The sequence below is a fragment of the Prionailurus viverrinus genome, chromosome X (genome assembly GCF_022837055.1).
Source record: "Prionailurus viverrinus isolate Anna chromosome X, UM_Priviv_1.0, whole genome shotgun sequence".
NCBI lineage: Eukaryota > Metazoa > Chordata > Mammalia > Carnivora > Felidae > Prionailurus > Prionailurus viverrinus.
In genome coordinates this window covers 29,428,042-29,451,059 of record NC_062579.1, presented here as the reverse complement: position 1 = coordinate 29,451,059, position 23,018 = coordinate 29,428,042, and the positions used below count along the sequence as shown (strand labels likewise).

At 37.7% G+C, this 23,018-nt stretch overlaps 1 protein-coding gene across 3 annotated transcripts in view; it reads right to left on the bottom strand.

The window, feature by feature from the left end:
* PRRG1 (proline rich and Gla domain 1) overlaps positions 1-23,018 on the bottom strand; it is a 139,296-nt gene that overhangs the window by 77,214 nt on the left and 39,064 nt on the right. For all 3 annotated transcript variants that reach the window (XM_047844771.1, XM_047844769.1, XM_047844770.1), the window contains exon 2: positions 4,684-4,734. In XM_047844771.1, coding sequence (XP_047700727.1) covers positions 4,684-4,693 — 10 coding nt within the window. In that variant the 5' untranslated portion in view covers positions 4,694-4,734. The remainder of the gene's footprint in view (positions 1-4,683; positions 4,735-23,018) is intronic.

Here is a 23,018-nt window from a genome sequence, read left to right as displayed (position 1 = left end):
ACATTAAGCTACCATTAGGTATAGAATATGATGACACAAACTGACTTTTTCAGATTAAGATTTTACAGACCCTGGGCAGGGTAAGAGCTATTTTCACAGACTAAATAATGAAAGAGGAGAAACAAAAAGTGCTAAGCTATCTTCATATTCTTATTTTAATTATTCTCCACAAATAAGACCTGTCTGTTTGCCATCATTCAGCTCTTCCAGACATTGTTCTCTATACAACAAAGCAAAATTAACCCTTTTGAAAATTTATGGCTAAATATTATTCCTATTTTGTAAAACAGGTTTGCTATTATTGAGACAGCATAATGAATTTCTACCATAAGCACTGTTCCTAACGTAAAGACAGTAAATTTAACAATCAATAACTATATATTAGACTAATAAATACCATGAACTGCTGCTAGAGCACTTAGAACATACAGTAAGAGAACTACATTCTAACAAGAAAAGTTCAGATGCAAAACAGGTATGACTTAAAAAACCACATTTGGGGCACCTGGGTGGCTCAGCTGGTTGAAAGTCCAACTTCGGCCTAGGTCATGAACTCGCCCTTCCCAAGAGTTCGAACCCTGCGTTGGGCTCTGTGCTGACAGCTCAGAATCTGGAGCCTGTTTCAGATTGTGTCTCTCTCTCTCTCCCTCTCTCTCTCTCTCTGCCCCTCTCCCACTCATGCTCTGTCTCTCTCTCTCAAAAATAAACATTTAAAAAAATCAAATTCTACTCAAACATTGTACAAAACAATAACCTCCAAAATTTTTAGCAAGAAAAATCCCAAGAAATTGCTTTGTGGAGTACTGAGACTTGTCATTTTGTCATGAATATACCAGTTGCTCAGGGGGTGGGAGGTAGAAAAGGTAGAATAAAGTTTTAATTTCCAACTGTAAATAATAAGTACTCGATCATTATGTACATAGTATTTTGTGAGCCTATTATACACATTTGTAAAATATTCACATTCTCTTCTTTGTGCAAGTAGTAATTCTCCACTAAAATCTTATGATTTTATTCATACATGCTGTTCCTTTTTGTAACAGCATCTCCCCTTGTTGTCTCATACTATTCTGGTGTTCCATAATGTATTATATTCTTCCTGTTAAGAAAAACCACAATGACAAAAACCTATCAATCAAGAAGGGTGGCTTTTACCAGGTAAGTGGTGTCTTAAGCCTCTAACTTTAGGCACCTCACACTGTAGGCTGTGTGCCCCGCTGCTCAGAAGACTTTGATATTTGAGGCACTCCACCATCTAATACACATGTTTTAACTGTTATCATAAATGGTGAGCCAAATTCTCTTTGCCCATCTGTCCAGTCCCCCATGCTTCAAGAAATATATGAACGTCATTATAGATCTTTGAAAATATTTTCTTTCAACAGATAGCTCCTAAGTTTTTAATTGACTTTATACACTACTAATGACTAGGGCATTCAGAACATGGTTTATTGAAAGAAAAGAAAAACTGCATAGGACATAGGGACACCTAGGTTTGCATTATGGCTCTTCATTTTATAGAATGTGGGCTTCAGATGCGACTTTCTCTCATGACCCTCAGTTTTATAATATATAAACTAAAGATAATATCCCTATTTACATCACAGAGTTCTCTTACAACTCAAGTAAGATAACATATGAGAAATATCTAAGAGTTATGAAGTGTTCCACAGATACTTGTTAATATCAAAATAATTATATATTCTTAAAAGTCCTAAATACAGGGGTGCCTGGATTGCTCAGTCGGTTAAGCACCTGACTCTTGATTTCGGCTCAAGTCATGATCTCACAGTTAGTGGGATTGAGCCCCATGTCGAGCTCTGCGCTGACAGTGCAGAGCCTGCTTGAGATTCTCTCTCTCCTTCTCTCTCTGCCCCACCCCGCTTGCACTCTCACTCTCTCTCTCAAAATAAATAAACATTAAAAAAAGTCCTAAGTACAAAGCCCTAGCTCAGAACTCATATATAAATATATATTTAAATATATATAAAAATATATATATATTTAAATATATATTTATATATAAATATATTTACTATATATATACTATAAATATTATAATATATACTATATATAGGATAATGTAATATACATACATTAAATATAGTATATAATAGATAATTTACTGTGCTATACTATATGAAATTACTATCAATATATATTTAAATATAGCATATTTAAATACCATGTACTATTATATAGAATATAAATATATAGTATATTATTATATATAGTATATATATCCCATATACATATTTACTACATATATATATAGTAAATCCCATTTTACTATATATGTGTGTGTGTGTGTATATAGATCCCATAAATACATATATATAACATATATGGGATATATGTAAATGGGATTTCAAGGATATAAAATGGACAGTGATGGTGGTCTCATAAGAAATTAAATACAAAAGTGTGTTCTTAGCCTCCCATCACCATTTGTAAGACATGGCTTACAATTTTTTTCATGTCACATAAAAGAATGATTCATTAACATATTTATAAATAATTTCTTCATCCAGTATCAAAGGATACGAAAAGAAATTCACCTCAATATTAATTTTAATTTTTCACCTACACTGTTTGGTTTCCCAGCTGTGTTCTTTGTTTCCAAGCCTCCTCATTAATAAGGCTAGTGCCATGTCTTTGTGATATTTTCCTCTGCTGCCCCTTTGTATGACACATTAAGCTATGTTTGTCAGAATCTTTGCCAAATCCAGTAAAAAATTCATTGTATGATGCCAGAAAAGAAAAAAAAAATTACCACACAGTACCATCTTTTTTCTCCCACTAACAGTGACAGCAATTAGCAAGTGAAATCAGGCAAGCTAAGTAAAGCTTAGAGAGTAAAGGATGGAGAGGCTTCAAGACTCAGGATGTTAAGAATGCTTTTACAGTGGACAACACAAACAGTCAAAATGCTGCTATTATAACTTTCCAGGTGTTTGTAAAGTAGCATTTTGGGGAGCACTTCTCTTACTTCATCTCCAGGTTGGAAATATGCCCATCTTTGCAAATAACAGTACCATGCCCTATCCTTTATCAAGAACTCTTATTAGTTGCCTGACCATTTAAATAAACACCTGCTGAAGCACCTTTAACGTAAGCTCCTAAAGATCTCCTTGCTAATGACCCGAGGATCATTCTGAAAAGGAAGAGATGAGACAAGGAATGTGTTGCTCTCAGTGCAGCTTTCTTCTTCATGTGGTCGTGATGAAATCCAACAATCCAAACATTATCAAAATCCACCTGAAGCCTAAGATTAGGTAAGGACCAAGCCACAATGAGTTACTCCAGAAACTTGTGCTGACAGCTGACTTAGGGTTAGAACATGGCATGGATTAGTCCCAGAATTTTCAACAGTTCTTTTTAAATGTATTCATTTTCTTATATTTCTAAACTAAATTTATTCAATTTTTTTACACTTCTAAACTATCAGGAGATTGACATATTTTGTGGAGGTTGGGAAAAAAACAAAATCCCTGGGGCTAATCAATCCCTAAAGAAATCACTGGAGAAAAGAGGCAAAATCTGACTCAACAAGGTTCAGGAAGAAACTTTCCATCACTGATCCATAGTCCCTGGGGCTACCTTCCAGGGCCCATACTAAGGTGAGGCAGGCAAAGTGCTTAGAGCACAAAATATTAAGGAGGTACTCTCTATCACTTGCATAACCCTAGTCCCATTCCTGCTGCCTACAAAAACATCTGATCAAAAAACTTCATTTTAACTGTTAAGAGACAAAACCAATGAAAATACACTTATTCAATAAAGACAAGAATGAGCCAATACCACTGCTCTCTTCTATTATACTTCAGAGTTCCCAACACACTTTTATATGTATCATTACATTATGCCAACCACAACTTCCTGAAGCTGGAAGTACAGAATATACAAACCCCACTTGAGGTGGACAAGCAAATATAGGGAAACTCTAGGAATAGATCAAAGTACTAGAAGTAGAATTTTTTTCAGGCTTCTGACTCTATGCCCAGTATTCTTCTCACTATACTACACAACACCAAGTCTCCCTCTGAGGTCTTTTATGCATCTGCTTTTATGGTCTATGTTGATTAGGATTATTTATGAAGTCACTGGTGGTTGGTTACTATTAACAATAAAATGACTTTGAATTTGTCTATTGTCTACTGCCCATAAATAGTCTCATGAGAAAAGAAAAATCAGAGGAAGTCACCTAATGGTTCTTAATGCCAGGCTTTAACATTTTAGGGGAAATCAAAACCATTTATAAATCAACCTAACAATGAATTTTTTAATACTGTCATTGGTTGCATAGCAGAATCATTTTTTTGTTTATTTAATTATCAACAAGGTTTAGGAACCAATGGAAGCAAATGAGTAACTTTCCCAAGAGTTGCAAAGAAGCTCGGATTAAGGCAGGTCTATAGATACCAAGCTTGAGCCATCTCTCCCTGTACTGAGAGATGTTCAGAAAAGAGGAAAAACAAAAAAAAAAAACTTTGCCAATGAGCAGCATGTGGTCTGTTGGTGTTTCTCTGCATAGCCCTGCTTCAGACAAAAACTTTCTAACACTAACCAGAAATACAATTTAGATGTTCACAAAAAAAACACATTGAGTTGCAAATTTGATTTCCTGTATATATAGATTAATATGGAGAAAGTCTAACTTATTTAAAAGCAAGAGAAACTTACTCCTCCCCATGTTTTCTTGTGGTCTCTGGCAGGTCCCTGGATGATGATTCCCTGTATAAAACACAGCGCATACACATAGTCAGATTCACAGAGACTGAGTCACTATATCAAATAAGCTCCATTAAAGCTAATGTGGTCAACATGAGCATTTCATTTTAGTGCATTCCAATCTTGCCCCCTTACACAAATGTTTTCTTCATCACAAATAGGTATCTAACTTTAGAGAAACACAGCATTCTGGAGGCATGGACTCTGTTATCAACTTACTATGTCCTTATTTGTCTACCATTAGTTTCTGCCCTTGCCATATGAAAGTCATCAAATTGGTCTTCTTAGGAAGGCAGTGATATAAACAAAAAATATTGGATAAAAAAGCCAAAAAAAACAATTATAATAGCCAAGCTAGGATGTTATTAGTTTGCCTATCCCTGGCTTCTCTTCAGTGTCATTCTGTGACAAATCCAATACCCTTTAGGGTATAACACTATCTTGAATAGTGTCAAACAGCAATACCCTAATTAAATAATCCCTGAGGCAAAGCAGCCCACAGAGTTATTACCAATAAAGACTATGAAACAATAACCATGAATTACTGACAACAGAGATTTTGAAGGAAAAAACACACAATCCAAATGCAGGTATGCATGGAGGAACAGCAATTCTGTATTTAAAAGTTGAAAATGTACACACAGAAGCCAATTCATACCTTAATGCTTCATTTTCTTACAGGGCTCAATAATAGAATTACCACACATTTATTGTACACCTGCTACATTCCCAACATGGAGCTAAGCACCAGAGAGGCAAAATTATAAGACGTAATCTATCTGTCCCATTAAGGAATGTATAGCCTACTTGAAGTTAAGCATATAGGAGAATGGTATCATCAAGATGGCCATACAGGTCATTCCCAACTATAGTCTCCCTCACAAGAAGACCAACAGTCAACTATCCATAGAAAAAACATCATTGTCAAAATCCCACATTAGAAGGGTAAGAGGACTGGACACACTCTGACACCACTGCCCTTCCCCTACAGTGGCACAGTGACACAATGAGAGCCCCCCACCAGGGCCTACAGTTTCTATACTGGGAAAAGAGAGCCCGGGGCAGACATTTAGCTCCCCCAGCACATGGGACACTTCCCAGGAAGCCCATTCATGTCTTGCCTCACAGGGGTCACTGGAAGAATGTGCAGGGCTTGACTACTGGGGACAGAGATGGAGAAGGGGGTGGGGCTTACAGCAAATTGTGTTCAGGTCTTGGCTGATGGCTTTCCTGCTTGCAGCAGCACTCCTAAAAAGAGATCCCAATCAGCAGCTCTGGCCATCCACAGAGCTGAGCCAGGGGCCCCCTCTGACTTACAGAACTTGGTTGGGAGTTTTGCCTGATTTGGATCCCCAGTCAGTGGGCCATACTGACAGGGGGGCCTGTTCTACCACCTTGCCCAAGAAGGGAGGCAAATTCCCAGTCCTGCCCTAGCACTGAGTGTAACCTCCAGCTCCACCCATCCAGGAAGCCCAGCCAGGGAACTAGAGCGGCCACAGAGCTCATCCTATAGCTCTGCTCCCCCAGGGAGTCAAACCAGCAGCCATGCCCAACTGTTCACCAAAGCCTCTGACCCCACATAACCAAGGAGCCTGAAGAGTGGCCTGGGAAACATGGGGGCACAGCCTATTGTACTGTGAGACACAGCCTAGCCTACAATCCCATCCAGTTGAGAAGCTTGGCCTACAACCCCGATAAGCAGAGGAGCTTAGACTACTCACCTTGTCTAATTGTTGAACACAACCTGTGGTATTACCCAGACAGGAAACCAAGCTGTTAACCCTACCCAATCAAGGAGCATAGACTGTGGTCCCAAGGGACAAGGAAGCCTAGCCAATGACCTTGCCCACCACCTGAGCATAGCCAATGGCTTACATGATAATGAAGACAAACATGCAGCCTCACTCAACTTTAGGGCACGAACCTGCAAGTCCCATATAAACACAAGAGTTTAGCCAGTGGCACCATATGGTTCTAGAGCCCAGTCTGAGACCCCATACAACCAGGGATGATTGCAGAGCCCAGCCTACAGTCCTGCCCAATCAAGGAGTTCAACCAGTGGCACCATACTGCCAGGGAACACAGCCTGGGACTTCACAGAACCCAGCTAGTGGCCCCACCTGACTGCAGAGCACAATTAATAGCCCCATGCAGATGCATGATATTTTACATGGAAAACCCGACAGACTCCACCAAAAGTCTGCTAGAACTGATACATGAATTCAGCAAAGTCACAGGATACAAAATTAGTGTACAGAAATCAGTTGCATTCTTATACACTAATAATGAAGCAACAGAAAGACAAAGAAACTGATCCCGTTCACAACTGCACCAGGAATCATAAAATACCTAAGAATAAATCTAACCAAAGATGTAAAATATCTGTGTGCTGAAAACTATAGATAGCTTATGAAGGAAATTGAAGAATATACAAAGAAATGGAAAAACATTCCATGCTCATGGATTGGAAGAATAAATATTGTTAAAACGTCAATACTACCCAAAGCTATCTACACATTCAATGCAATCCCAATCAAAATTGCACCAGCATTCTTCTCAAAGCTAAAATAAGCAATTGTAAAATTTGTATGGAACCACAAAAGACCCCGGATAGCCAAAGTAATATTGAAGAAGAAAACGAAGCAGGAGGCATCACAATCCCAGACTTTAGTTTCTACTACAAAGCTGTCTGTAATCATCAAGACAGCATGGTACTGGCACAAAAACAGACACATAGACCAATGGAATAGAATAGAGACTCCAGAATTAGACCCACAAACGTATGGCCAACTAATCTTTGACAAAGCAGGAAAGAATATCCAATGGAAAAAAGACAGTCTCCTTAACAAATGGTGCTGGGAGAACTGGACAGCAACATGCAGAAGAATTAAACTGGACCACTTTTGTACACCATTCACAAAAATAAACTCAAAATGGATGAAGTACCTGGATGTGAGACAGGAAACCATCAAAACCCTAGAGGAGAAAGCAGGAAAAAAACCTCTCTGACCTCAGCCGCAGCAATTTCTTACTCGACACATCCCCAAAGGCAAGGGAATTCAAAGCAAAAATGAACTATTGGGACCTCATGAAGATAAAAAGCTTCTGCACAGCAAAGGAAACAATCAACAAAACTAAAAGGCAACCAAAGGAATGGGAAAAGATATTTGCAAATGACGTATCAGACAAAGGGCTAGTATCCAAAATCTATAAAGAGCTCACCAAACTCCACACCCAAAAAACAAATAATCCAGTGAAGAAATGGGCAGAAAACATGAATAGACACTTCTCTAAAGAAGACATCCAGATGGCCAACAGGCACATGAAAAGATGCTCAACGTCGCTCCTCATCAGGGAAATACAAATCAAAACCACACTCAGATACCACCTCACGCCAGTCAGAGTGGCCAAAATGAACAAATCAGGAGACCAAAGATGCTGGCGAGGATGTGGAGAAATGGGAACCCTCTTGCACTGTTAGTGGGAAGGCAAACTGGTGCAGCCGCTCTGGAAAACAGTGTGGAAATTCCTCAAAAAATTAAAAATAAATCTACCCTGTGACCCAGCAATAGCACTGCTAGGAATTTACCCAAGGGATACAGGAGTGCTGATGCATAGGGGCACTTGCACCCCAATATTTATAGCAGCACTTTCAACAATAGCCAAATTATGGAAAGAGCCTAAATGTCCATCAAGTGATGAATGGATAAAGAAATTGTGGTTTATATACACAATGGAATACTACTTGGCAATGAGAAAGAATCAAATCTGGCCTTTTGTAGCAACGTGGATAGAACTGGAGAGTGTTATGCTAAGTGAAATAAGTCACACAGAGAAAGACAGATACCATATGTTTTCACTCTTATGTGGATCCTGAGGAACTTAACAGAAGACCATGGGGGAGGGGAAGGAAAAAAAAAGTTAGAGAGGGAGAGAGCCAAACCATAAGAGACTCTTATAAACTGAGAATAAACTGAGGATTGATGGGAGGTGGGAGGGAGAGGAGGGTAGGTGATGGGCATTGAGGAGGGCACCTGTTGGGATGAGCACTGGGTGCTGTATGGAAACCAATTTAACAATAAATTTAATATTAAATAAATAAACAAATAAATAAATAAGTAAAAGCCCCATCCAAACAAGAAGATAGTTGCCCCGTCATCCTGCTTGAACATGGAGCCCCAACCTCAGAGCACGGGCAATGGCCGCACCAAACAAGAGACCCCAACAGCAAACCCTGCCTTCCCACAGAGGCTACCAGAAGACCTGTCCAGTACCCCCAAGCTGTAGCGACAGGTCTTTCCCTGCTAAAGTGAACCTGTAAAGTCTGAAAAAGGAGACTGCTTAAACAAATGCAGAGATACCAATGCAAAGAACCAAGAATCATGAAGAAACAGGTAAACATGACACCACAAAAAGAAACTAATAAAGCTTCAATAACTGACCCTAATAAAATGGTGATCTATGGATTGTCTGAAAAAGAATTCAGAATGATCTTCTTAAAGAATGTCAGTAAACTACAAGAAAACAGATAGCTAAATTAAATTAGGAAAACAGTGGCATGAACAAAATAAGAAATGTAAGAAAGAGAAACCATCAAATCTTAGAGCAAAAAAAATATGACTGCAGAATTCAATAGAACAAAACGGCATTAGTAAGTGCTTACCCATCAATAGTTACTTTAAATGGATTAAATTTCCCAATAAAAAAAATCCACACAGAATGACTGAATGGATTAAAAACAGGATCCAAATGACACACTGTCTACAAAAGACTCACTTGAACTTTAAGGACACATATAAAATGAAGTAAAGGGATAGAAACAGACATTCCAAGTAAATGATAACCAAAAGAAAGTAGGGACAGCTATACTTTTATCAGACAAGATAAGCTTTAAGCTGTAAATAGTCACAAGAATGAAGGTCATTATATAATGAAAAAAGAGTCAATTCATTAAAAAGATATAACAATTATAAATATTTATTCACCCAACATGGGAGCATGTAAACACATTTAAAAAATGCTACCACAACTAGAAGGAGAAATAAACAGCAATACAATAATAGTTGAAGACTTTAATACCCACTCTCAGTGATGGATAGACCAAACAGACAGAGAATCAATCAGGAAAGAACAGATTTATACACTATAGACCAAATGGACCAGACAGACATAAACAGAACATTCCATCCAACAGCAGAACACACATTCTTCTCAAGTACACATGGAATGCTTTCTATGATAGATCATATGGTAGGCCACAAGTCTCAACAAATTCAAGATGACAGAAACTATACCAACTATCTTATATAACCACAGTGGTATGAAACTACAAATCAATAAAGTTAGAAACTTCTCAAATACATGGGAATTAAACAACACACTCTTGTCCAATCAATGGACAAAAAAAGAAAGCAAAGGGGAAATTAAAACAAAACCTTAAGACATAAAAATATAGAAACACAACATAAGAAAACCAATGGGATGTAGCAAAAGCAGTTCTAGGAGGGAAGTTTATAGCGATGAAGTTTCAAGAAAAAAAAAATCTCAAAAAGGCAACCTAACTTTACACCTCAAGGAATAGTAAAACAAGAATAAACGAAGCCCACAGTTAGAAGAAATAAATACTAAATATTAGAGCAGAAATAAATAAAATATAAGATAGGAAAACAATAGAGAAAATTAACAAAATAAAAGTTGGTTCATTAAAAAGATGAACAAAACGGACAAATCTTTAGCTAGACCAATAAAAAATAAAATCAGAAATAGGACACATTACAAGTAACACCAGAAATATGAAGGGTAAGACTACTATGAACAATTATACACCAACAAATTGGACAACCCAGAAAAAACTGATACGTTCCTAGAAACATATAACCCACCAAGGCTAAATCATAAGGAAATAGAAAATCTGAACATACTAATAATGAGTAGATAGAATCAGTAATCAAAAACTTCCCAACAAAGAAGTCCTGGACTAGGTGGTTTCCCTGATGAATTCTACCAAACATTTAAAGAAAAATTAATACTAATCCTGCTCGAACTCTTCAAAAATAAAACAGAAGGATAAAAATCATATAATCATCTCAACAGATGCAGAAAAAGCATTTGATAAAAATTCAACATCCATTCATGGTAATTTAAAAAAGAAAACTCTCAGGGGCGCCTGGGTGGCGCAGTCGGTTAAGCGTCCGACTTCAGCCAGGTCACGATCTCGCTGTCCGTGAGTTCGAGCCCCGCGTCGGGCTCTGGGCTGATGGCTCAGAGCCTGGAGCCTGTTTCCGATTCTGTGTCTCCCTCTCTCTCTGCCCCTCCCCCGTTCATGCTCTGTCTCTCTCTGTCCCACAAATAAATAAACGTTGAAAAAAAATAAAAAAGAAAACTCTCATTGAATTGGGTATGAAAGAAACATGCCTCAACATAATAAAGGCCATATAAGAGAAGCCCAAAGCTAACATTATACTCAATGATCAAAGACTGAATGCTATTCTTCTAAGATCAGGAACAAGACAAGAATGCACATTCACCACTCCTACCCAACATAATACTAAAGACCCAGCCAGAGCAATCAGGCAAGAAAAAGAAATAAAAGGCATTTAACTTAGAAAGGAGTAAGTAAAATTATCTCTGTTTGCAGAGGATATGATCCTGTATACAGAAAATCCTAATGATTCAAAAAAAAAAAACCCTGTTAGAATAAAATAATTCAGTAAAATTACAGGACACAAAATCAACATACAAAAATAAGTTGTTTCCATAGCCTAACAATGAACTGTCTGAAATATAAAGAATAACTCCACTTATAATAGCATCAAAAAAAAAAAAAATACTCCCAGCAATTGCACTACTAGGAAGTTATTCAAAGGATACAAAAATGCTGATTCAAAGGGGCACATGCATCCCAATGTTTATAGCAGCCTTATCAACAATAGCCAAATTATGGAAAGAGCCCAAGTGTCCATTGATATTGAATGGATAAAGTAGATGTGGTGTACATATATACAATGGAATACTACTCAGTGATGAAAAAGAACAAAATCTTGCCATTTGCAACAACATGGGATGGAACTAGAGGGTATTATGCTAAGTGAAATAAGTCAGCCAGAAAAAGACAGATACCATATGATTTCACTCATATGAGGAATTTGAGAAACTCGCCAGATGAACATAAGGGAAGGGAAGGAAAGATAAAAACAGAGAAGGAGGCAAACCATAAAAGACTCTAAAACACAGAGAACAAATAAGGTTGCTGGAAAACGGGGGGGGGGTGGGGGTATATGGGTGATGGGCATTAAGGAGGGCACTTTTTGGGGTGAGCACTGGGTGTCATATGTAAGACACGAATCACTGGGTTCTACCCCTGAAGCCAAGACTACACTGTATGTTAACTAACTTCAAATTTAAATAGTAGTCAATATTTCTCAGGAGTCCTTTTCTTTGGAGCTGAATTTGGGAAACTGGACAAGGTAACTATGAAAGCCTCTTGCAGCTCTGAAATTTCATTATTTTCTAACAAGGTATTAATTGTATAGAGCAAACTAACATAAAGTGAATCAAGAAAAAAGTCAGGGGGGCTGTTCTCAGAGAATTTTGGAACCAAAAGGAACTTTAGAAAACATCTAATGGTTTCTCTCATTACTCTCCCACCTTTAAAGCTGCAGACCAGTCTCAAAAAATCTTATGCAGAACACCAACTTATAAAATGGGTTAGAGTCAAACTCTTCAGGTTGACTTGAGGTAGACAGCTGTAGTCTCACCCACTGGGATTTCCCCCCGAGACAAACTAGATATACCTCATCAGAAATCCAGCACCACAGGAAGCAGGGTCTGAAATATAGTGACCCCTGACCCTTCAGATGAAGCTATTCGGGGAAGGATCTAGCAAAGAGCTGGAACTCTCATACATATTCACAGGAAGGTCCTTTACCCTTCCCAAGTATCATCTTAATTTTAACTGTAATTCCTCCAAGTCAGATAAATAAGTACTGTGTAAAGAATCCCTGTATAAATGAGAAATCATGAGTTAAGCAGACAAGTCATATGGCAAAATTTGGAATTTGAGAAGGTATCTCTGATGGCAACAGGGAAAGGAGATTTGACTGATGAGAGTACAGTGCTATCAGAGATGCTAGGTAAATCTGATAAGACTTTTTATATTTTATTTATTCTTTCTTCCTTAATATTTAATAAAGCCTTTTTGAAAAGAATCAAGCCTATTTGCATTTGTGTCAGAGGACCTACAAAAGAAAGGGTTGCCAGGCATGGGCCAGGACTTTCAAAGAGGACTTGCCTCTCCAGAGGTCAACATAATGGAGGGAACAGGTATTAGAAGCAGCTCTCTTCCAGGGGAAGATGAAACTAAGGAAGCAAAAATCAGTATTACCTGTCAGCTGCCTCACCAAGTATTCTAGTGGTAAACTTCCAAAGATTAGAATTTGTTTTAAAGAAAACTTCCTCACAGAGATAGGAGGTTCAAGGCCTATAGTCCACATTGCTCCCAAACCCTGAACTCCCCCAGTTGCAGGTTACCAACATGCTTCTTCTGATGGCCAGGATTTAGCCTGCTCTTACTGCTCTGATCCCCTGTTGCACTGTTCTCTTTTGTCAGGTGTGTGTGGTGTGTGTGGTGTGTATGTGTGTGTGTGTGTGTGTGTGTGTGTGTGTGTGTGTGTGTGTTCTAGTTTTTATACCTCTCTTTCTGAGTAGGAGCATTTGTTAATCTTGATTCTCAGGTCTCCATCCAAGCTAAATATTATTTCTATAGGAATGGTAACACACTTAAAAAACACACACACAGGGGCACCTGGGTGGCTCAGTCAGTTAAGCATCTGACTTCAGCTCAGGTCATGATCTCACAGTGAGTTCAAGCCCCACATGTGGCTCTGTGTTGACAGCTCAGAGCCTGGAGCCTGCTTCATATTGTGTCTCCCTCTCTCTGTCTGCCCCTCTCCCGCTCATGCCCTGTCTGTCTCTCTCTCTCTCAAAAATAAATAAACATTAAAAAAATTAAACACACACACACACACACACACACACACACACACAAACAACAGAGCAACTGTTGGCCAGACTTTAGGAAATAAAAATCACTGTTCCATGGATTTAACCAGCCTGGCATTAAACACTCTTTATAACCAGGTTCCACCTTTCTTAACAGTTATACCACAGTCCAGCCAAAATGGCCTCCGCTCATCCCTTAAATATGCTTTAAACTCTATGCCTCTGCTCTTTTCCTCTGCATTATCTACACCTGCTAAAATTCCATTTATCCTTCAAATTCAGTGAAGCCCTTCCTCATTACTTGAACAGGAAGTAATCTCTTTTTCTTCTGAACTCTCATACAATATGAAATTTAGGTGCTATCTCATACAGATGTGCATACCTTACAGTATCTCTCAGACTGTCCAATTCTCAGAGGGTAACCAATTTGTCTTCTACATCTTGTTTAGTATGTGCAGGGCACTAGATCATTCCCAATGAGGGTTCTAATGGCCTATACAAACCAGACTTAGGAGAAGTTGTCATACTAGGTATATTTAGGACACACTATGTTTGTGTAAATTTCCCTTAGTACAGATCACTGCTTCAAATTACAGTCATTTACATACCACCTTAAGCAATCTCATGATTTTTGCTAAATCTATTTATCATCTGTGCTTATTTAACTTCGTGTTTTTACTTCAGTATCCACTTTAGCCCTGTCCTGTAAAATAGTACATGAAAGCATGGGTTTGATATGTTTTTTTTTTTCTGATGCATATAAAATGTGTAACTATTAAAACTCTCAAACTTTTTCAGGGTTTCCTCCAGTTATTTCGAACATCACAAGCAGTACACTTTGTAGAACAATGTTTATTCCTGTCGTCAATTACAAAATATTTACGGAGTGTCTTTTACTTGCCAGGCACTGCTCTATTCTTTAGGACAGCTATTCTCAACTAGGGGCAATCTTCTCACCAAAGGACATTTGGCAATATCTAGAGATATTTTTGTTTGTCACAACCGGGGAGGAGTGCTACTAGCATCTAGTGGGCTGAGGCCAAGGATACTGCTAAATATCCTACAATGCACAGAACAGCCCTCCCAGAACAAAGACTTATTCAGTCCAAAATGTTAAAAACATCAAGGATGAGAAACTTTGCTTTAGAGAAACCACAGCAAACAAAAGAGACAAATTCTCTTTTTTGGAACCTACAATCTAGTAAGAGAATGTTATATATACTCTTCCAGTATAATCAGATTCCACAGTCTACAGTTTAGAGGATTTCTTCTCTGTGTGGATTTCTTATATATATGGAAGGCATGCTGGAACAAAGCTGATTTCTAGTACCACCGCCTTTCAAATAGTGGTAGGTTATACGCATCCTGACACAAGTTCCACCAACAGGTCAGAGTATAGGCTTTGCCACCACACACACCGGGGGTTTGAGGTGTGCCCTGCCAATTGCTAACTATCTGACCTTGGGCAACTTATTTAACCTCTTTAAGCCTCAGTTTCTTCATCTAGAATGGGGTTATTAATGGTAACTCTAATTCCATAGGCTTGGTAGGAGCATTAAATGATAACACAACAGTTCTTAATAATAAATGCACATTAAGCAGGACTTATGACAATGATAACAATTTTCTTTTCCCAATATGTCTTGGTTCAATCTAGTTCTGGTGGTTCATTTTCTAGTTTATCAATCTGGTTCAATACATTAAGCATTACTATTGCTACTTAAGACAGAGGATAAAATAATATATATTTTATGAGCTAAATTTTTAAGAATAAAATCTTATTTTAAGGTTCTAGCTTCGGCTGCATGTACTATTTAAATTTGGAACGTGTACCATCAGTTCTTTAAGAGCTTCCCCTCTCACTTTTCATGCCCCTTACATGTACTTGCCCCTCTTTTCCCAGCCTTCCAGTGACCATCATAGTCTGGAAACTCCTAATCCTGGTAATGATTCCTCTTCCAGTAATCCTGAGATTCAATTATATCCAGCTCTTTATTGGTTTTGAAACACTACAAGCTACATTTTAATTTGTAGAGAAGCAGCACGTCAAAGCTAGCTTTATTTTTCAGCTACATGTCTCTCTCATAACTGGTTAGGTAGGTCAATCACTTCACTGTCCTCCACTGTACTCAGACACACCATTACATTAAGTTCTGGCCATCTTAGTAAGGGCTCTGCCAGTCCTAGTCTCCTGCTCTCCCCTAAGCTCCAAAGCTCCGTCTTACTTTCAAGGCTAAGAGGGCCTAAGGGTCCTCCTGCATATGCTAGAGATGAGATGGAGTCCATTCTTTCCTCATAGTGTCTCTTAAAGCCCCAGGTCTGGTCAGCTGCGTAAAGGGCTCTTCTGTAAGAGATGGGTTTATTCTAACTAGGTTTCTCAGTGCTTCCCCTCTGCATCTTCTCCGCTTCAAATAATAATGACTCAACGAGTACATGTTTTATATCTACAACAATAAGGCAGTTTCACATGTCATCTTATCAGGGCTTACAACAACCTTATGAGGCAGGTACAATAAGATGTATTAATAAATGATAAAACTAAACTTCAATGAAATTGATTCACTCATGTTCACATAATTAGTAAGTAGGGGCACCCCAGGATCGTTGTCTCTGACTTATCAACATATTCACATCTGAAGTGCTCAGGCTGGGGCACCTGGGTGGCTGAGTCAGTTAGTGTTCAATTCTTGATTTGGGCTCAGGTCATAATCTCACAGTTCATGAGATGGAGCCCCACCATCATGTTCTGCGCTGACAGTGAGGAGGAGCCTGTTTGGGATTCTCTCTCCCTCTCTCTCTGCCCCTCCCCCACTTGTGCACCTGTGCTCGCTCTCTCTCAAAACAAATTTTTTAAAAAGTGCTCACATTATAACTGAATATCTCAATGACTTCACAAATACACCTGCATTAAGTGGCATCTAGATCAAGACTGAGAACACATGCCAGGATTTTAATCCAGAGTTTCGGACACCAAGTCCAGTGCTCTGTCAACCATGTATGTAGTCATTCCACACATATTTACTTACCACTTACTATATTTCAGTAATTTTGCTAAGCACTGGGGATTTGATGGTGAGTAAAACAGATGTGATTCTTGTCCTAATAAAGCTTAGAGGCTCTGGGGAAGTCATAATTTTTTTTTTAACTATACATAAAGGAACATAAGGTATTAGAGGAATGAAATAAGTTTAGTCTGGCTTCACCATCACCAGCAAGAGAGAAGAGGTTGGAGTCAGAGACAAATGGTCAAATTGTGCAAAGCTTTACTGGGGGAAAAGTTTGGATTTTATTCTAAAAGTAGTGGGAAACCACTAAATAATACCTCTACATTTATAAAGAAACCTATTCCCAAAAAGGCTGTTTAATTAATTCTTCAATTACCCTAACTTTTAGGTACTTATTATGTGCCATTCACTTTGCTAGCCCATTATCCTCAATGTATAATAACTGACATAAAGGCTTGAGAAACACAACAAATAAGTAGTATGTATTGAATATATTATAAAATAAATTATAAAATCATAATATATAAAATAAAATTTTAAATTAACATATGCAATGCATTAATATTTTTAAGTTTATTTTTTAAGAAATAGAGCATGAGTGGGGGAGGGGCAGAGAGAGCAGGAGAGAGGATCCCAAGCAGGCACCACACTGTCAGTGCAGAACCCAATGTGGGGCTTTAACTCACAGTAAGATCATGACCTGAGCCAAAATCATGAGTCCAAGGCTAACCAAATGAGCCACCGAGGCGCCCCTGCAATGTATTAATATTTATAGATGCTGTTCCTTCCAGTGATATACACAAGGCAGCAACATCAAAAGTGCAGTCAGGTATTACCGAATTCCTTGGATACTTAACCTTTTAAAATCTAGAAAGCAAAATTAGGCAAATTATGCAAATGAAGAAAATAACACTTTGTTTCCATCTGCTTGTCAGTTATCCTCAGATTTGGGTAAAGTAGTATGTAGCAGATTCAGCAAAGTCATCTTTTCAATTCAACATATACTGTGTGACTACTCTAATACATTGTGTTTCTACTACTTGCCTAGGTGCTGGGGAGACAGCAGAAAACAAAAGAGGAAAAAAAATCCTGCTCTCATGAAAGTTACAATCTACATGGGAAGAAAGACTGTGCTTGTTTATTTCAACAAGCAAAATGTCTACATGTTAAATCATGACAAGTAATGGTACATACCAAAGGGAAAAAGCAGAGGAGGGCAGAAATTATTTAAAGATGATTTAAGAAACAAAAGAGATGAATACAGGGGAAGGAAAAAAAAAGGGAGGTAAAACACAACAGACTCTTATCTATAGAGAACTGAGGGTTGCTGGAGGGGACGTGGTGGGGGGGTGGTGCTAAATGTGTGATGGGGATTAAGGAGGGCACTTGTAATGAGCACTGGGTTTTAAAGGTAAGTGATGAATCACTAAATTCTACTCCTAAAACCAGTATCACACTATATGTTAACTAGAATTTAAGTAAAAATTTGAAAAAAATAAAGATGATTGTGTAAAATAATCACTTTTTAAAATACTATTCTTTCAGTAGCTGTAGTAACTAGTAGCTTTCAGTAACTAGTCAACACAGCTGCTGATGTATACCAGAGGTCAGCAAACTTGTTCTATAAAGGGCCAGTGAGTAAATATTTCAAGCTTTCTGGGCCATACAGTCTCTGTCGCAACTACTCAACTCTGCTATTGTAGCACAAAAGCAGCCACAGAAATGAATTTGTGGTGGCTATTTCTAATAAAACTTTATTATGGATACTGAAATGGGATTTTTATATAATTTTCATGTGTCATGAAATTTTCTTTTAAAAATTTTCAACCATTTAAAAATGTGAAATCCATTCTCAGTTCATAGGCCGCACAAAAACATGCAGCAAGCCATTATTTGCCAACTCCTGGAGTGTACAATGAAACAGCTTATGAGATTTTCATAAATCAATAAGTCAAAAGAAATTCAAGAAAGACCAGGATAAATATTATTGAAACATAAAGATCCAGTGCTATCAGTAACAGCAGTTAGAAAATTCCCTATATAACTTTTAAGTTAGAGATATTAATTTTATATGACAGTGGGGCTTACATTTCAAGTACACAATAAAATATTAATGATAATGGTGTAACTATCTAAATAGATCATGCTAAAACTATAGAAATACCTCAGAGAATAAAAAGTCATCACAGACTACATCAAATAATCTAGATGCCCCATAAATCATTTGATGAAGTCATTTAGATTTCCTAACAAAAATTATTTCATCCACAGTGATGTTTCAATTATCACTTCCACCTCAATAAAATACAAAGCTATATATCCAGCCTTGACCTTTCTCCTAACTTCCACAGTTCCAAATGCCAGAGAAATCTACACCTGGGTATCATGCCACCACCTGACACATCATAGATCTAAAGCCAAATATTACTTTCTCCACCACATATATAAAGTAGCTTCCCCTCTGAATTCTATAATTATAGTAATTATATCTTCATTACCTCATTCAACCCATGTGTTGTAGAATCAAATTTTAAGATATTTAAAGTTTTATTTATCTCAAGAGTTCACTTTTTTTTTTAACCCCTTACCTGCCACCTCCCCCACAAATAGCTAACCCATTCTGTTCTCATTGTTTCAAATGAAAGATAAGCTTTGGTCAGAAAAAAGGCAAAAAGCAAATTTTCTTAACTTTGTAATCCAAGGTACCTGGGGGAAATGAGAGGTCTTCTAGCAAAATCAATAAGATTGAAGAAAATAATGAGAGCAAGGGTTCTCCCTTCAACCCCATTTACTCATTTCCCTCTCCCAGTCCAGAAAGGCTCCCTTGGACTAAAGGGAGGAGAGAAGTCAGTGGGGCCCAGTATAGGCCATACCTGAAGGTACCAAACAGATTTAAAACAACGGGCCATTTTTAGTGAAGGGCACTGCTTGAATGCCAAGGAGTCCCTTGGGAGTAGATTTAGCATCAAAAGACCATAAGAGCAAACACATGGACAGAATCTTTCCTGATGATATATGGTGAAGGCTTCTCTCAGACAGTAGTCATCGCCTTGCTGATGTCTCCCTGCTAGAAGGATGCCTATTCACGCTTGAAGCTTTATTCAGTACTCAACCAATTTGCCCCATGCAGTAGCCCTCTCTGTAACTTCCCTGGACCATATGCCCTGAAGAACAGAGCCCTGGATACTCCATGGTGGTGATGGTGGTAATGGCAGTTATAGTGATAAAGGCAAGTCTCATACTTGGAATACACAAGGTGAAGAAAAGGGTAGGTAGGCTTGAGGTGGGTGTGTGGGGGTGTGTGTGTGTGTAGGCACTAGCAACCACTGGCCTGATTTCTTACACTATAGATGGGTTTTGCACGGTTTTTTGATCTTTGTATAAATGAAATCATAGTGTATACTCCTTTGGAGCTGGCTTCTTTCACTAAACTTCATGTTTGTAAATTTCATTTATATTGTTACATGTGGTTATGGTATTTATTCTGACTACTGACTCCTTGTTACGTATATTTGCTTTGTATTCATTCATTCTACCACTGGTAGACATTTGGGTTGTAGTCCAGTTTAGAAAAAGTAGTAAAATGCACCCCTATAACATGGGTTTACAACAGTGGTGCTAACATAACCAATCCGTAAGACCTACTCAGTCTTCCATTGCCGTATCTCTAATACCTGATGCCCGTCTTTCCACACTCACTACTACAAAATCTATTCATATTTCTTCAAGTTGACAGTAAACTTCCCAAGGACAAGAAATATCTTAATTCTTTGAATCTTTCATACAATATATACTTAGTATATGTAAAAGGAATAGCTATTATACATGCATAATCACTAGTATCTAAGAGACCACTAATGACTTTCAATGATGAAATGTAAGTGGCATTTTGACATAAAGTCTTGGGATTTTTTTTAAAGTATCCTATTTTAGGTATCTCTCAGCATACAAAATGTCCCAAAGATATTACCTAAATACTAAAAGATCCTAACATTAAGTACATACCTCTCCTCACTTTTAGTAAAGACCTCGCAGGGATGTGATACAGAAGTGGTAGCGAAAGGAAGAGGTAAGTGCTGGTAGGATATTAGAATGTAGGGCCCTATCAACTCATAGCTTTGATATTATCAGGAGAAGCTTGACAACCTAGGCTCTTAGCATAACAACCCATGAGAATAATAACAGCAGACAATAATGTAGTGCTTGGTTATCAGATCAGCAGATACATTAATTACTTTAATCTTTGCAATCTTATAAGTTAGGTATAGTACCATCATTAGTACTGGTGTATAGATAAAAAAAATGTATCATGCAGAGTATTTAAGCAATTTGCTCAAAGTCATATGTGGTTTGTAAAGTGGCAGAGCTAAGATTCTAACTCAGGCAATATGGCTTGCATGTTCTTAACTGGGGAGGGGGAGATTTCTTCCTCAAAATGGAGTGGAAGTTCTACAATTCAAACAAAAAATTAGACCTACTTGTGAGAAATATTTAAGTATGGATTTTAAAGACACTTTACATATGCAAATAAAGCTTTTCAGCCATTAAAAAGGATGGGGGGGGATTATAATAAAGAGACATGAGGAAACTTTTTAGAGTGATAGATTACTCATTACTTCAACTGTGATAACAATTTCATGGGTGTATACATACTCAAAAATTCATCCAATTGTACACTTTAAACATGTGCATGTATGTCAATTTTTTATGTCAATTATACATCAATAAAGCTACATGCAAAAAAGATGAAACAGAACTATAGATGACCCAATCATTTAAAAAAGATGCCCTCAATGTATTGAGCAGAGAAAAAATTATGAGAATGTGCGCAATTTGCTAAATACAAACAAACACATGTAAAAACATATTTTATACACTCACATACCCACAATGTTACCTGTGGGTTTTGTTTTCTTTTTTTAGTCTGTGGTAAAAAGAGCTTTCACTGAGGCCTCTGTCAACAGATAGGTGACAGAGCCACCTTGAAATAGATCCTCCAGCCCCATTCAAGCCTTCACAAGACTGCAGGCCTGTAGGCCGTCTAATAGCAACTTCATGAGAGACCCTGACTCAAAACGACCCAACTTATCTGCTCCTGGATTGCTGACTCCCAAAAACTATGTGAGACAGTATAGGTTCATAATTTTAAGCTGCCAGGTTTGAGTGTAATTTGTTATGTAGCAGTAGATAATACAGTATTTATTAATCTTTTATATAAAATAGTATTAAAATATAGTATGCATACAAAAAAGTGCACAAATCATAGGTACACTCCTTGTTGAATTTTCATAAAGTAAGCACACCTATGTAACTAGTACCCAGATCAGGACACCAAGCAGAACATTACCAGCACCCCAAAGTAGCCCCCCTTGTGCCCCCTGCCTGGTTACTATCTCCCAACTAGCCTAATTTCTTGTATCACAAATGAGGTTTGCATGTCTGTGAACTTCGTGTGAATGCAATCATAATATATACTCTTGGATCTAACTCCCTTTGTTCAACATGATGTTTGTAAGATTCAACCATGTTGCTGCCTATAGTTTTAGTTCATTCATTCTCACTACTGATTCCATATTAAGTACCTATCCCCATTAATGTACTCATTTTATCATTTGATGGACATTTATATTAGTCTCAGGTTTAGGTTTATTAGAAACAATGCTGTGAACATTCTTGTACATGTCTTTTTATGAACCTATATCCCCATTTCTGTCAGGTATATTCCTAGAAGAGGAATTACTGGGCCATAGGGATGCCTGTATTCAGCTCTACTCATTACCTGATAAACACTTTTCCAAGGTGGTTGTACCAATATTCATTCTCAACAACAGTACAGTGTACTTCCAGTTGCTCCACATTCTTACAGACTCTTAGTATATTCTTTTTCATCTTCGCTATTCTGGTGGGTGGTAATGGTATTACACTGTGCATTTTCCTAATGAGTGATGAAGTTGAACACCTTTTTGTACGTTAACCAACCACTGGATATCTTTTGTGAAATGCCTCTTTCAAGTCTTTTGCTCGTTTAGAGAAATACTACCTTTAAGATCAACAAAATGCCATAATATTCTAAAATAATGAGTTCTTTGTATTGTTGTGAAAATAAGTGCCTTTGAGCCAGCAGAACAAAGTCATCAAAAAGAAAAAGAAAAACAAACCTAATATAACAGGAATATGGTTAGGTATCTCTTCTAAATCTAGAAATGCTTTGAGAAGAGCAATAAGAAAAGCAGTAAGGCAGAAGGAACCCTTTAAGAATGAAACAAAAAGGGAGAGGCCATT